The sequence below is a fragment of the Marmota monax genome, unplaced genomic scaffold (assembly GCF_021218885.2).
Source record: "Marmota monax isolate L192 unplaced genomic scaffold, Marmota_monax_Labrador192_F-V1.1 WCK01_AAM20220418_F8-fsc00041, whole genome shotgun sequence".
Classification (NCBI taxonomy): Eukaryota; Metazoa; Chordata; class Mammalia; order Rodentia; family Sciuridae; genus Marmota; species Marmota monax.
In genome coordinates, this window is record NW_026695238.1 from 12,400,649 (window position 1) to 12,417,037 (window position 16,389).

Sequence of the window (16,389 nt, forward strand, 5' to 3'; positions counted from 1 at the left end):
CTGAAAAGAACAGTGGGAGTATGCTTGTCTGGAGAAAGAGGTGAGCAGAAGTGTAAGTGTCTTCAACTGCCTTCTGCCTGTGTGACATTAGGTCAGGGGAGACGGATTTAGGTTAGAAAAACAGAGCCAGAGAGAGATTTATTTAACCAAAGAAAAATCTGATGAAGTCATTAGCAGAACACACTTTCACTCGGGGGCTTCACGTTTGGTCTCCTTGCTCTCGGGTTGAGTCTGAGCTTCAACCTTAGGAAGCTTTCAGGACTCACAACCCGGACCTGGATGGTTCCGAATAAGGCCCAGAACTGCATCCCATAACATTCTGATCCACGTGAAGGACAAAAATGTCACTCCAGCTTTCTCCACTGTTGTGGTCTAAAGAGGGATGTGTGTAAGGAGACAGATTCTGCTGCTGCAGAGAAAAATAAAAATTCTCTTTACTTTTTTTCATTTCTATTGTAAGAGATTTTGTTGTATTTAAGAACAATGTCCTGTTTCTGGTACAGAGAAAAAAGTGTTCCACAGTCAGGCCTTCCCACAAATGACAACTACAAACTCCAGACCCAAAACAAGACCCACAACCACAAGGCTCTGTAGGGAGGCAGAGCAGGCAGGTTTGGAGGGAGTCCAATTGGAGGCAGCCTGGGGCAAGTTTTGTGTTTGACCTTCAAGGGAGGCCACAGCTATAACTGTGACCTGGGAGCCTCAGACACCAGCACTGAAGCTGCTCGTGTGTGTGTGTGTGTGTGTGTGTGTGTGCAGGGTGGTGGAGGGTAACGGGATTGAACCCAGGGCCTCATGCACACCAGGAAGTGGTCCTGCTACTGAGCTGCATCCCCAACCCTTTTTATTTTGTTTTGAGACAGGGTCTTGCTAAGTTGCCTAGGCTGGCCTCAAACTTGTGATCCTTCTGCCCCAGCCTCCTGAGTGGCTGGGATCACATTCATACACCACTGTGCCCTGCTAAAGTTGTACCTTCTGTCCATAGGAACCCAGCGAAAGAACCTGGGACAGCTTCACCATGAGAAGTGAGGGAGGGTCTTGGGGAAGAAGAGAACCAGAGAAGGGGACCCCTAAATTCTGCAAGTCTTGCCTTGCCCAAGTCTCTGGATGACCCTAAACCAATCATGAACGGGGCACTGACAACAGACAAAAGAGGTCCAAGCCTCCTCCCTGCTGTCACGACTGGGTTGCAAAGAGTCTAGCCATAGAGAGCCACCTGTTTACTTTATTAATTGTTGATTAATCCATGTTGGCTATGGGACTGTCCTCCTGTTTAGAGTGTTTTGTTTTTTTTTTGGGGGGGGAACAAGATGGAGTTATCTACCCAATATTCACTGAAAAAATGTCTCTCATGTACCTAAATGCTGAGCACTCTAAGAGACACAAGAACACTTAGCATCACTGCCCGCAGGGAGCTTAGAGTCCACCAAGGGACATTGGAGGTGCATCCACACAGCTCTCACAGGGGACTATACATGATCAGGGAGAACCTGCTGTGCATAGAGAATGTGGACCTCAGAGTCAAATGAGGATTTGTATCCTGGGTCCACTAGGACCTTCGGGCCTCTTGATTCACCTGTGAAATGAAGCAATAACATCTCCCTGTACGGCTGTCACAGTGATGAACAGTGACAGGTATCAATCACTTGTGCTCTGTTAGGCACTATTCTAAACACTGTAAACTCAGAGTTCCCTAAAACCTTAGAACAACCCCATTAGATAGGTTCTAATAGTACTTCACTCTATAGGAGGGGACAATGAGGCAAGGAGAATTAAAGTAACTTGCCCAAGGTCACCAGGTACTAAGTGATGGAGATAGCAAAGTCTACTTGAGCTTCAGCTGTTGACCACAAAATCACACTGAATAGGAACTTCAAAGGGCAAACACAGTGTTCAGCACACGAAGACCACTCAACCATCGACAGATGTCATCAGTGCTGTCATTGTCACTGCTGGTGCTCTTGTTATCATATGAGCCATAAGAAAAACACAATAGTTGAAGTTCAAGACATACACCTGGATTTTAAAGCTAAGAAGTTGTAAGAATGCTAAAGAATTGTCCTGTGCAGATCTGGACACACACCTTGAAAACACCAAAATTCGTGTTTATCTGTGAAGCGTATCCTCGTTTTAGAAAGAAAAACATCAATATATGGTTATTTCTTTGTTTGTTCCTCACATGGTCACTTCTGACTGCCACCTGCAGGTTCCCTCAGGAGGAGGTGCGGAAGCTGAGGCGGGAGCCCGGCCACCCTGAGAGACAGCAGCTGCTTCCCCACAGCTAATGGGAAGAAGCAAGCGGACAGAATTCCCTGCAGAATTTCTACTTAAACTACGTCAGAGAAACTGTGCTGTGTGTAAGAAAAGAAAAGAAGACAGAAAATATGAACTAAGTTACAAAACAAAAATTCACCAGCCCACAGCAAGGAGTCATCAAATCGCACTGGCACTTACGTCCTCACACTCCAGTTGGGTCCCTAAAAGGTGAAAGTACGCACCACGTGGAGCACCCCACATCTCAGCTGCTCAGACTCCTGAATGGGGAGGTGATCCAGAGACAATGGCCAGTTTTAAAAGAGGAACAGCATTTTGGTTGGGCCTGTTAATTTTATGAGGACACGTGGTGTGTTTCTTAGGTAAGCGCACAGTGTCACGGGGTTGTAAGAGGGTGTTCTCATGGAGGTCACACATGTGAGACACTGCAATACACAACCAGATCCCACAACTACGGGAAGCCCAGACCTCATGTGATGAGGTCACATGCCTTGTTTTGGAACAATACACATTATTTCAGAGATAACTTTTATGACATGTGTTGTTATTGCCCGTAAATCCCTTTAAGATGAAAAGTGTTACCACTGAAATCTGAGTTAGACAGGAGGATTCCCAAGGCTATAAAATGCAGGAAAACCAAATAGTTTGGATAAACCCTTGGAGCTCGTAGCAACGGGATTTAACCTACAGGACCTTTGGGCCAACATAAAGATTTAAACTGCAGACTTTCCCTTTTGTCTATAAACATGAAGCAAAATGGATTTATTGACTCAGCAAGAGGCTCCTAAGCTGACATACCTGAATCAAAGACTTTGAGGAGTAAGGGCCCTGAAGGTAGTAGTCAACTGTCACCATTTTACAACTAGAAAATGAAGGCTGGAAGAGATAAAAATTATGTGACCCACTCAGGAGATGCAACTGTTTAATCATGATGCAACATGATGGCTAACCTTAGGCAGCTCTTGGTATTTGCACCAACTTGGTATGTGGTGTAGACTAGTATGCCCATTTGAGTAATTGAGAAAAATGAGCCTCAGAGAAGTAAGGGAGTTTGACACAAGAAGCTGGTGCAGACTTCAGACCTAAACAATGTAGTTTAAAACCCACATTCCAAACCTCTCCACTCTGCAGCTTCATCAGTGGGCCAGCCTTGGGGCTCCACACTGGCCGTGGGGTTTTCTGTGTTCAAAGAGCTTCAGGATCCCATAGCCAAGCCGACGCCATGCTCTGGCAGTTCAGGACAGAGAGGACTGGTCCCCAGGCTCTGCAACACTTCCCTGCACCACCCCAGGGTGAGGCAGACCACCAAATGCCACATATCCACCCTCCCAGCTGGAAAACGTTTCATTTTTAAACATCTTAGCATTTAAAATGTTAACGTTTTTAAATATATTGGATAAATAATATTTCCCAGAACAGACCATGAAGCCCATATTCTTGCTTTGGTCTCTGACTGCCAGGTGCCTTCTGTAGCAGGTAGATGCCAGGAGGTGAGACCAAGCTAGGCACAACGAGAATGGTCACACCTGCAGAACTGAGAGATGCCCTATTGCTTTGTCTTTATTGGTTCCCTTTATTAATTCATCATCACCCCGGGTGGGGGGGGGGGTGATGATGGTGTCTGGATAGCAGTGTTCAGATTTTATTCACATATATATCTAAATATATTCATATATATATATATGCATGTGTGTATGTATATAATATTATTATAATGTATGTTACATATCACAATATGATTATAATATCATTATATACTATATTACACATATCCTTTATTATAATACTATATATTTAAATGTCAATACATACACACACACACACACACACATACAAACGTGTGTTCTCACACATACACACATTTTTTAGGTGGGGATCTCAGATTGGCCTCAGACTTTCAATCTTCCTGCCTTAGCCTCTTGAATAGCTAGGATTACAAGTGCACACCACCTCACCCAGCTATATATTCATATATTTAAGTATACACATTCAAATGCCAATGTGCAGTGATACTAAGTACACATAGAAATCTTTAGAATTTAAATGCATTTAGTTTAAAATTTTAAGGATCACAAAGCTCCAAATTAAACATAAAGACAATCTCTGGGTAAGGAGGACATTTAAAAGCAGTAACCGCGGGTTCCAGGAACTTATCGTTCAGTAAGGTAGGGAAATACACGTGACATTTTTACTTTCATGTTTTATTGCCCCCATTGTAACCAGAATCTGGAACGACACTTCTCAAATATGAGTCCAGTGAAAGTAATTAGAAATTCAAAGAAAAGCCAGATGAAGGGCGAAACCTGGATGTGGAAGAAGAGCAGATACCTCCTGGGGGATGGGGACCGATGAGCAATGACCGATGACCTCATGGAGCTCTCAGGTGTAACTTTGAACTCTGGGCAAGACTCAGTACCCAGGAAGGACTCTGAGGACCTGTTCGAATGAGATGGAAAAGGACCCTCAGAGGAACAAGGACGGAGGTGAATGGACAGAAGACCTGGGATATGAACGTGCAGTGCTGGAAGCAGCATCCAGGCAGTTCCGACAGCTTGCTGCCCTTGGAAAGACTGCTGTAAAGGATGCCACTGTCCTTACCCAGACGTCCATACACATGAAAGAAACGTCTCACTTTCTCCATACGTAGGAATTGAAATAGCAGGGACATTTAGAAGTCCTAGAACCTGAAAAGCTCTGCGTTTATTTCACTCACAACTGTGGTTGCAAAGAAAGTCTTGACAAATAAACATCATGAGATTTATTTTAAAGACTATATTCAAAGATGTATAGGACAGTGGTTAGGAGCTGGACAGCCCAGATGCCTGGGTCTCAATTTCTGGCTATGACCTCAGGCAAGTTATTTGCTGTCTTGGACCTCAGTTTTCTGTCTGTTAAGTGGAAACATTAATAATGTTCCCTGCATAGAAGTACCATGAGGGTCAAATTAGTAGGCAGAGTGAGAGATCTAAGTGTTGAGCTTTATTTACCCAATATTAACTAACCTGTGCTAACACAGAACATGATCTGTATGTAGCTAGGGTTATTGGAGCAGGGGAGGGCAAGATGAATAAAGTTCATGTCCTTCTCTCAGGGATGGCTCAGGAAAATGGGGACAAACAATCAACACCAGTGTTATGGTTTGGATGTGAGGTGTCCCCCCAAAAGCTCACATGTGAAACAATGCAAGAAGGTTCCGAGGAAAAATGATTGGGTTATGAGAGCCTTAACCCAATCAGTGAATTAATCACTGATAGGGATTAACTGAGTGGTAAGTGACGTGGTGGGGTGTGGCTGGAGGAGGGGGAATCGGGGCGTGGCTAAGGCATATATATTTTGTATCTGGAGAGTGGAGTCTCTCTCTGCTTCCTGACCACCATGTGAGCTGCTTCCCTTCGCCACACTTCCGCCATGACGCCCTGCCTCCCCCTGAGCCCTGAGGAACGGAGCCTGCTGTCCAGGGACTAAGACCTCTACAATTGTTCTGATGGGGTCCTTTAGTCACAGCGGTGAAAAAGCTGACTAAAACAACCAGCGTGCAGAGAGGAGTGGGGAGGAAGCAGGAGGGTCAGGGCCTCAGAGCTCCACAACAGTCTGACAATTTGAGGCAATTTTCAAACTTGCTCTCAGAGTGTGGCTGACGGGAGAGAGCTCCTGGGGACACGGGCTCTTTTCAAAGGGCCAGATGTTCTGTCAGCTGAGTTCCTACAAGGGCTACCCTACAACAGGCCCCACCTCCTACTGGGGAGCTTCAAACCCTTGGCGAGGAGTCCTCCAGAGGGTGACTAAACCCCTGCTGGTCTTCCACAGAGGGAGGCCTCCCAATGAAGGACTTCATAGAAACTGTCATCCACTCCCTGGGAAAGCGCTGCGTTTCCTCTGAGCTTTCTCTAGGCAGCCTGGGGGGGCTGAGAGGCCACACTCTCAGGTTCAAGTGACACTCCAAGGCCTGGTGCTGTGCTTAGCCTTGGCCGGGACTTCTTCCAGAGCCACCCCACACCTGCTCCCGGGCATCTCCATGCCGACAGCAAAGAGCCCTCAAACCCAACGTAACCAAACAGAGCCCGGCTCCATTTTCCTGCTTCTTCCCAAACAGAACAGCCAACTGAAAGGTGGCAAAGCACACTGCTGCCACCTCGTCCCCTCAGCCACCACACACCATCCTTCTCTAGATCCTGTCTACTTTACCCTCCAAGTTCTCTTGAATCTAGCAGCTTCTCTCCTGGTCCAATTCTATCCTTCTGTTCCAAGGAGCCCCGCGCTATGTGTTCTGCCCTGCCACTCTGTCCCCAGCCTTCTCTCTTATTTCCTCTTGTCTCTCACCCATTTATGCTCCACACTGTTACTGCATGAATGTTTCAAATTCCCTGTTTAAATGTATCAGTGGTTTAATAGTAATAACTGTAATGAAGACAATAATGATGAAAACAGCGAACATGTACTGAGCACGTAGTTGGATACTCTCCTAAGCCCTCTGTCTGCATCATCCCTTGGAATCAATACGCTGACTTGTGAAGCAAGCATTATCATCTCCTCCATTTTACAGATTGAAGCCCCGAGGCACTAAGAGGTGGATCACTTGCCCATGAACCAAACCTGGGGAGTAAGTGGTGGAACTGGACCTCAAACTTAAGCCTCTGTCTCCCTCCTTCCAGACTGAAGATGAAGGGCCGCCCTCTGCCCCATCAAGCCCCACTAGCCTGCCCTGCCCCTTTGACCTGCTGCCATCATGTCCCCCGTCTTCCTAGCTTAGCTACACCTTCAACCATACCATCTCTTCTTTCAGGATTTTGGCACACAGGAGATTCTTCTAACCCTCGAGGCTTAGCAGATCCCTTCTGTACATCTCTGAGGCATCACCTGCATGCAATTATATACTTTTGCCAACCATTAAATCCCAGGACCTAAAACAGCACCTGGCATACAGCAAGTGCTCAGAAAATCTCTACCAACTACAAAAGGAAGTATGAGTGGATGCAAAACTCCTAGCTTCTACTTCAAGAGTCACCATTTATACCAGTAGATTTTGTACAATGTCCCCCTCTCTGAGCCTCTGGGAACCATTGTGATTTTCTAGTAAAAAATCAAAGCAATATTAATAACAAAGCACTTGGAGTCATCCAAACTCTTTCACAAAAATCCCTTTGGATCCCACAATGACCCTGAAGACTGCCCTTGACCAAACAGCAAGGTTGCCACCAGAGGTAGGTGGCAACTGACTCATCAAGGGTGTGACAAGGCTCTGAAGCAGTGCAGCAAGATCAGAAGTGAGTGGCCGTGGTGCTGCCTGCTCGGCTGTTGAGTCCTCCAGAGGGTGACTAAACCCTGCTGGTCTTCCACACAGGGAGACCTCCCTTGGTAACTCTCCAGGCTTTCCCACTTGTTTGCCTGTGTTCAAAAGAAAGCTGGGGTGGGGGATCGGGTCCATCACTATGGTGACCACAGTGACCCACATAGAGGGGGACACGGGGGGCACCACAGCTATCCTGCCCTGCCCCAACCTCAGCCCCAGCCTCTGCACAGAAGCTGGGAGATGAGAGTCGGCCCTTCTTTAGTGAACACTCATTTCTCCAAACATTAAAGAGTGTGGGGGTGGGGGTCGGGGGCTGGGTCATGGCTCAGTGGTAGAGTGCTTGCCTCACACGTGTGAGCCACTGGGTTCGATCCTCAGCACCACATAAAAATAAAGAAATCACATGAAGGTGTTGCGTCCATCTATAACTAATAATAAAAAATAAAGAGCACGAGGAGTTGCTGGTCACAGGAGCAGCTTCTGGGGACCCAAGCCCTTGCAAGGCCATGGCCTCTTATAAACACCAATCTGGTCATGTTATGGTTTAGGGGAGGTGTCCCCCAAAAGCTCAATGTGAGACAGTGCAGGAAAGTTTAGAGGTGAAAGGAGTGGGTTATGAGAGTTTGACCTAGTCCGTGGATTCATTTCCTGCCTGGTACCTGTAGGCAGGTAGGGTGTGGCTGGAGGAGGTGGGTCACTGGGGGCCTTGGGGTTTACATATTGTCCCTGAGGGGCACTCTCTCCTTGCCATGTCCCTAGCTGCTTTCCTCCACCATACACTTCTGCCATGATGATCTGCCTCACCTCAGGCCCTGAGGAGTGGAGCTGGCTGTCTGTGGACTCAGACCTCTGAAACCATGAGCCCCCAAAGAAACTTCCCCTCTAAAATTGTTCTTGTCAGGTCTTTCAGCCTCAGCAGCAATAAAACTGACTCACTCACACCGTCCACACCACTGCCCACCTCCACCCCCAGCCAGGGCGGTTTGGGGTAGAGCCAGTGCAGAGATACTGCCCCACATATTCAGGCTCCAGGCCACATCTGGGCAGAAGGTGTGGCTCTACTTTATGTAGTTGTCAATGTCAATTCTGTGGACCAGGAGCTTACACGGAGGTTTTAAGGGAAAAAACAACTCTAATGCCACGTTATTCTTACAACCCTGAAGGTTTAAAGAAATCCCTCCCATAGCATCCCCCCAAGCAGAAATGTGCAAGATCATTCCCTGAACACCAGACCAGTACCTGCCTGTGATTATCTGTCCATTTCTTCAGGAGAAACAAACAGTAAAACTGTTTTTAAAAATAAAAGTGGCCCCTAAAGATGTGGCTTTCCAGGTGACTTGAATTTTCTAAGACATTATAAAGCTGACATAAACACTAAAGTAGGTGAACTTTACGTTGAATTCTTTACGTGGACAGGTATCAAAAAACAAATCATTTCTGGGCATGGTGATGCACACTTATCATTCCAGGGATTCTGGAAGCTGAGGCAGGAGGATCACAAGTTTGAGGCCAGACTTAGCAATTCAGTGAGGTCCAAAGCAATTTAGCAAGCCGTTGTCTCAGAATAAAAAATAAAAAGGGCTGGGGATGTGATTCAGTGGTTGTTATGGTTTGGATGTGAGATGTCCCCCCCAAAGCTCATGTGTGGGACAATGCAAGAAGGTTCAGAGGAGAAATAATTGGGTTGTAGGAGTCTTAACCTAATCAGTGATTTAAACCCTGATGGGATTAACTGAGTGGTGGCTGGAGGCAGGTGGGGTGTGGCTGAAGGAAGTGGTTAATTGGGTGTGTGGCTATGGGTATATATTTTGTATCTGGCAAGTAGAGTCTCTCTTTCTGCCTCCTGGTCACCATGATGTGATCTGCTTTCCTCCCCGACTCTCTCTGGCCATGATGTTCAGCCTCACCTTGAGCCCCGAGGAATGGAGCCGGCCTTCTATGGACTAAGATCTCTGAGACCATGAGCCTCAAATAAACTTTTCCCCCTCTATAATGTGCTGGTAGGATACTTTAGTCACAGCAGCAAAAAAGCTGACTAAAACAGTGTTCAAGTACCTCTGGGTTCAGTCCCCCCCCCCTCCAAAAATGAAATAAGCTTACAAAATAGGAATCTTAACAAGTGAAATCAGAAAGAGACTCTATTTCACCCTATTTCATTATAGAAATTCATTTCAATGCCTAAATAGAAGTCACTGAAATTCCTACATTATGTCTAATATTCAAACATAATTTTTCAAGTTATTGTAGCATAGTTTTTTTTAAAAAGGAGTCATCTATTTTTACTTCACAATTGAAACAAAATAGAATGTGCATTTGTGCAGAGATTTCGGAAATTCAGAGTAGAAAGCTGATCAAGCTAATTTATGATTTAAAGTGGAAAAGGCCAAGCATCACTAAGATAATGAAGGGTTTTTACCTTCTGGACACTGGCAGGTGAATCCATTGAGACTAGACACGCACGTGGCTCCATTTCTGCACGGATCTAAGATGCAATAATCAATCTGGGACTGGCAGAGCTCTCCAGTATAACCTGTGCAAAACGAGAGGTGCATTTTAGGAAATGTGCTATTCCAGAACCTCCAGGAGCCCCCGCCCCCATTGGGTGGACTTAACTGGTACCCACCCAAGGATGCAGAAGCCTTGGGGCTAGTCTCTCAGCCACTCTTAGATATCTGTCATTTAGTTTTATAACCAGAAATAATCATAGCACTTTAGAATCCATTAAAAAAATCAGTTGTTTTGTAAAACTGTTTTCCTGCAAAAGAAGACTTTTCTCCAGGGTCTGTTTTATCTTGTCCCAGCCTCCAGAAGCTCAGATTGAATGCCAGCATCCCTGTCGACAGCTTCCTTCTGACTTGAGAATTTACAGTGCTATGCTTGAAGTAAGTTAGCTGATGGCCACTTCCCCCTAGGTCACAGCAATACCTCTGTAAATGGCATTAGGAAAATGTCTGGGTATTAAAATTTTGAATTTATAATATTTTAGAGCTAGAGGAACCCATCTGTTTTAATTCTGTGTCTTATCCCCTCATTTTAAAGATAAACAGATTGAGGCACTTATAATGCTAAGCACATTAATATATTATTCTTAATACTTATCTGAGTCATAAATCAGATTCTAAATTCTCTGTGAAGCCAGCCTCCCATGGTGATTTTGTTGGATAGTAACATAATCACATGCATGTGAACAGGAAATAAGGGTGTAAATCTACTACTATACCTGGGGCCAAAAAGCTTTAAATAAATTCCGTATTTTTTATTAATTGTGAAAACAAAGCCCTCCAGAGAGACAATTTTTAAAAAACTAGCATACTAATATACTTCTCATCTTAAAGTGGTCAATGGTTTGAAAGAAAAATTGGAAACTACAGGACATGAAATCAAAAGAGGGGGGGAAAAAGCTGCTCTTAATTACGTTATTTAAGTGACAGGAGCATTAATGCTGTGGAGATGGTTTCTATCATAGATTTTTATGCAAGATATTTTCTAAATGATTATAATAGTACTGCAACATTTTATATATTCCTACCATGGTTTTAACAACATAAAAAACTTTGTCTTTCTGAATTAATAGCTTTGAAAGGCTGTCATTAGCACTTGCATAAGAGATTTGCAAAGATAAATAAATGATATTAGATGAAAGATCATTTGCCTGGGCTTCAATTACCTGCCACACTAGTATAAATTACAGATTGTGGATTCATTTGCAATTCTGCTCCTCCTATCATGGTGGAAAAGAAAATCTAGAAGATTCTAGCTAATTCATGGGTACGAGAAGATGGGTAAGATAGGCCTGTGAGTTAAAAATTCCCTCTTTTAAAAATCCAGAACAGAATATTTTAATATGATAATACTATGCTAAGAATATATTTTCAAATGGCATCTCTAAATTCAAAGTATAGGACAGTGAATTGTTTTTATGAGAAATGCTAGGAATAATTTTGGCTAAAAATAATGGCTAATATTTATCATGGAGCACTTATGTTTTACCTATATATTGACTCCTCCTCACGGCAACCCCCTAAGGTCACTCCCATTTCACAAATAAGGAAACTGAGGATTAGGGAGGTCAAGTAATTCACATAAAGTCATCCAGGAGTCACACGCTTGTGTCCAGTCCCTTAAACACAACATCATACCTAAGGCACTAAGTATTGCTAACATCAACAAACATGGATTCATTTTTATTTATTAATTTTTTTAGGACTGGGAATTGAACCCAGGACACCCTACATTGAGCTACACCCCAGCACTTTTTATTTTATTTTTATTCTGAGACAGGCTGACCTCAAACTTGTGATCCTGCTCCCTCAGCCTCCAGAATAACAGAGATCACAGGTGAGTGCCATCATGCTTAGTAAACATGGATCTAGTATGAAGGAAAAATCAAAGAAAATAATGGAAAGAAACAAATCCTCATAGATACAGAGACAGATAAAAAGTAAAATCATAAATGCTCCATTCATGACTTAAATATTCTTGCATAACTTACAGCCTATGTGTCATATGCTTGGTCTGAACATGGCAAGAATGATTTTTTTAATCCCTGCCTTCAAATATTCTATAATATGGCTAGAAAAGTATGTTTATGAAATCTATAACTGATAAGTTCTTAGAGGCAGTATGGATGGTGTCATGAGTCCTGTCATGCAAAGACCTGGGACCACAGAATCAGATGCAAACATGAATGACAGCCAGGAGGCAATTAGGTATCATCTAAAAGGACTGTATGTCCCTACCAGACGGAAAGAGTAGAAGAATAACATAGGCTTCTGTGGACTTCAAGGTTCCTTAAAGAAAATTGTGGCAACCACTTTCTTTGAATTTGTATTCGGGAATTTCCAACATAAACATAAACAGGAATGTGAACTTCACAAACCAATCACCTAGCTTCAATAATTATTGAAATATTAACATTCCTATGTTTGATTTCATCGGGTCTCCTCTTGTGTTCATATTTTCCCCACGAGAGCATTTTAAAACAAATTTCATTTCATCTGTAAATATTTTAATGTATAAAAAGAGATTATTCCAAAGATTATTTTTAATATCCTTGTTAATTAGCATTTGGTCTCATTTACAAATTCCAATTGAACACTTTCAACTGTATTGATTGTTATCAAAATTTTCCTTTTTAAGAACCACATTTGACTTATGATATACAAATATTCCTATGCACATAATTAGTTCTTATAGATCCAATAACTTCAACCTATAAGATAAATCTTAACTGCTGTTCAATGCTCCAGTACCATATGCAAGATTTGTAAGGTTTCAACCTAAGAGGCTAATTCACATTTTTTAATGTGCTGGGGGTTTGAGGTTGTCAGGATGGTTTGGGGGTCACACCAGCATTTAGTGAGTGAAGAGGTTGAAGTTTTGCACTCCTTGAGATGGCCTTAGGCAACAGAGTTGTCACATTCAAAATGCCAAAAGCACCCCTCCAATAAGGAGCTCAGTCTGACATGAACACTATAATTACTACTTTTCTTTTCCCCTTAGTTTTCAGGTCTTTAAAGTTTCATTTGTTTGTTTGCTGTCTGGTTTTAGTTTTGTCTTTGTTTTCTGCAGAATTTGTGTGTGTGTGTGTGTGTATGTGTATGTGTGTGTGTATGTGTGTGTGTGAGAGAGAGAGAGAGAGAGAAAGAGAGAGAGAGAGAGAGAGACAAGGTCTCACTAAGTTGTGGAGGCTGATCTCCAATTTGCAATCCTCCTGCCCCAGCCTCCTGATTACAGGCTTGTGTACTGTGTGCCCAACTGTGTTAAAGATTTGGAAAGAATGAGACCATGGAACTGTGGTGGGAAAGACTAAGTGGAGTCACCAGACCACACTGGCCTGTCTACAAGTTCGCTGTTACTGCAGATGAAAAGCAGTAGTGGAGGAATGTGGGTGTGATGGGGGGGGGTGGGCAGGGAGGCAGGCTGGGGTGATGGGGTTGTAGGATCACAGGGCATCTTTTTCTGTAGGTGAATCTTAGAGCAGTAGTTCAGGCCCTGCTGCTTGTCCCTACCTGGCTTGTCAAGAGAATCCAGGCCTTGTTGTCGGCCTGGGCTGAGCTACTAGCTGGAGGCTCCGAATTTATTGTTGCCTGCATCAAACCCACCAGCTGAGGAGGCCATCTCTGGGAGGAGAAAGGACAAGGAGCCTTGAGCATCCTGAGCCTGGATCAAGGGGCTCTCAAATGTCAGCGAGTCCTTTCCTGAGCCCTCGGAGAGCAATGACTTGCCCCAAGTTGTCAGATCATGTACACACCACGCTCCGGACTGGGTACCTAACACTTCCCACATCACCCTTTCTGAGTCTTTTTTTTTTTTTAATGCAGTCTCATAACTTAGGAGTCAACACAAAATGGGTGACTGTAGGAATTCAAGTTAAAAAAATCGTTAAAGCTTTGCCTAGGTTCTTCCTTCGATCTGGTTGAAAGTTGGTCTCTTCTCTGGGGAGTAAAGTAACCATGCCAACCGTAAATATTCCTTACCCTACTAAAGTAACAGAGGACCTTGGAGATGTGGAGGCAAGACTGCAAGTGCCAACTGCCACAGGTGGGAAAGGTGACGTGTGCAGCTGTTTCTGTGGGTCACGGAGGATGTGCTCTAGCACATATGCGAGTGGGCATTTCCCCCTCAAGGGTCCATGCCATAAATTTCCAAGTGGACAGTTGTCAAGGTATGGAGAGAAGCTCATGGAAAGGCACAGACTTGTGCAGAAAAGATGTGACTGTCTGGTACACTTTCCTGAAAACGCACAACACTGACAACCTTCCTTCACTGTGGTTTTCAAATGAAAAAATCTGTACCTAAGACAGAGGTGAGAATCAGTAATTGCCCAAGTTCCTTCTCTTCCAGCTAGAGATGTGGCTCCTCCTGACAGCCAGACTGTAAGCACGAATGGACCATCTTCCAAATAACTGTCACAACCCGATCACACCTTTTATATGATCCAGTTCCCGACATCACCGCCTCTTGCTAGGGCTCCAGCATGCTTTCCCAGCTCTTCGCTCCACACCAGCTTTCTTACAAGCTATTCTCCATGACAGATAGCCAGAGGGAGATTCTTAAGATATTTGTATCCTATCACTCCTATATCTAAACCCATCCAGTGGTTGCCCAAAGGGTTTGGAATAAAGCCCAAACACTGTGCCTGGTGTCTAAAGGCCCAACATGATGTGGCCTCTGCCTCTCTCATCTTCATCCACTGTCCCCTGTGACCACAGTGCTGCGGCCACCTTGGAGGACTAGGAGAGGTACAGTTGTGCTTCATCAGCAGGATCAGGAAGTACAGACAGCAGAGATCAGAAGTGAATCAGGAGTGGAGGTCCTCACAGAAAAGTAACCTCTAAATTAGAGAAGGGGATGGAAAAATGCCTCAAGGAGGGAAGAAGTCAGCTTCAACTTCAGCAGGGGTCACAAAGAAGATCAGAACATCTGAGCAGTGGAGTTCCTGAACCTAGAGGCTGTGGGGTGTGCAATCAGGTTCATTTGGAGAGTTACCCGCTTGGAGTCCCTGTCGTTGGAGGCAATGAAAGGGAGGTGTGGGTTGCGTGAGTTCTTCTCACAGATAGGAGAAGTGCCCTAGGTGCCCAGGTCTCAGGACGAAGTGAAAAATGCCTCTTCCAAAAGCAGCCTTGGTCTTCTGGATACTGGCTCCATTTCATTTGGGTCAAGAACTACAAATAGCCTAGAATAATAAAGCTGAACTTTTAACGGTATGAGTCTTTTAATCCCAGAAGAGAGAGAACCAAATATGGAGATGGCCTTGGTCCAACCAGGGTATTGCCACTTTGTGTTTGGATTAGGCTGATCTGTACACACTGGGAGGCCAAGAATAGGAACTGGCTGAGAAAATATGAACTCTGTCAGACAGGGTTCCAGATTAAAACGTACACTTGAGAATTGATTTTTGATGGATGAGTTAGAGTTGAACTAAGGTCAGGTTAGTTCACACTGAGATGTTGAGCAGAGCTTGATAATCACTATTGTTTTTGAAGTTTAATTCCCACAAGGGAGCAAAGACAATGGATAATTCCTGTGCACAAAGGCCATTTTAGAACGTCAGAGACCTCTGTCCCCGCTGTCACTAGGCATGGCTCGTCCCTCTGACTCTGCATCCTTTCGGGTTGCTCTGCCAATTAGTTGCATCTAAGCTCAGAAGTTGCCTGCTCAGACCTCAGCCTGGGCCCTCCTTTACTTTTGGACTTGGCTGTATCTGGCTGACGACATAGGCATATGCTCACCGGCCACCCTAGCAGGCAACCCAGGGAGAAGGCTGGAGTCCTCGGTTGTCCTCCCAGGGCTTGGGCTCTACCACGTTGTCCCGTCATCGCCTGAAACGATTTTCTTACCAGTTCCCCTTCAATAACTCACTTGTACTTACACATGCTTCCCCCTCCTAGAACATTCTCAACTCCCTGAGAATCAGGACTTTGACTTGTTAACTGGACCCTTAAAACTTAAAACATTTCCTGCACCAATATTTGTCAAAGGAATGCATCCATTTACTTGAAGTTTTGCCCTGAAATCGCTATATCTTTTATTGTAGATTTGCCTCTCTCTAAGCAATACGATCTAGAACAGCAATGGATGAAATATGCTAGCCATTCTTTTTCCTAATTCACATTAAAATAAACACAGAGCTATTAATTTTTTAAAAAAAATGGTTACCTCAAAAAGGTGCTATCAGAAAGCACCTTATGTGCTCCAAGGGCCTGCACCCCGCCCCCTAATTTGGGAAACTGCAAAGAGAAATTGCCCTGCTCAAAGGCCCCACCCTCCTCAGCCAGCCTGAGAGAACTCAGCGGAGCCTCTTCTGAGTGTTGGTCTGGCCT

The 16,389-nt window shown here is 44.4% G+C and overlaps 1 protein-coding gene across 1 annotated transcript in view; it reads right to left on the reverse strand.

Moving 5' to 3' along the window:
- Dner (delta/notch like EGF repeat containing) overlaps positions 1 to 16,389 on the reverse strand; it is a 288,589-nt gene that overhangs the window by 79,261 nt on the left and 192,939 nt on the right. The window contains exon 7 of the mRNA XM_046439974.2: positions 9,981 to 10,094. Coding sequence (XP_046295930.1) covers positions 9,981 to 10,094 — 114 coding nt within the window. The remainder of the gene's footprint in view (positions 1 to 9,980; positions 10,095 to 16,389) is intronic.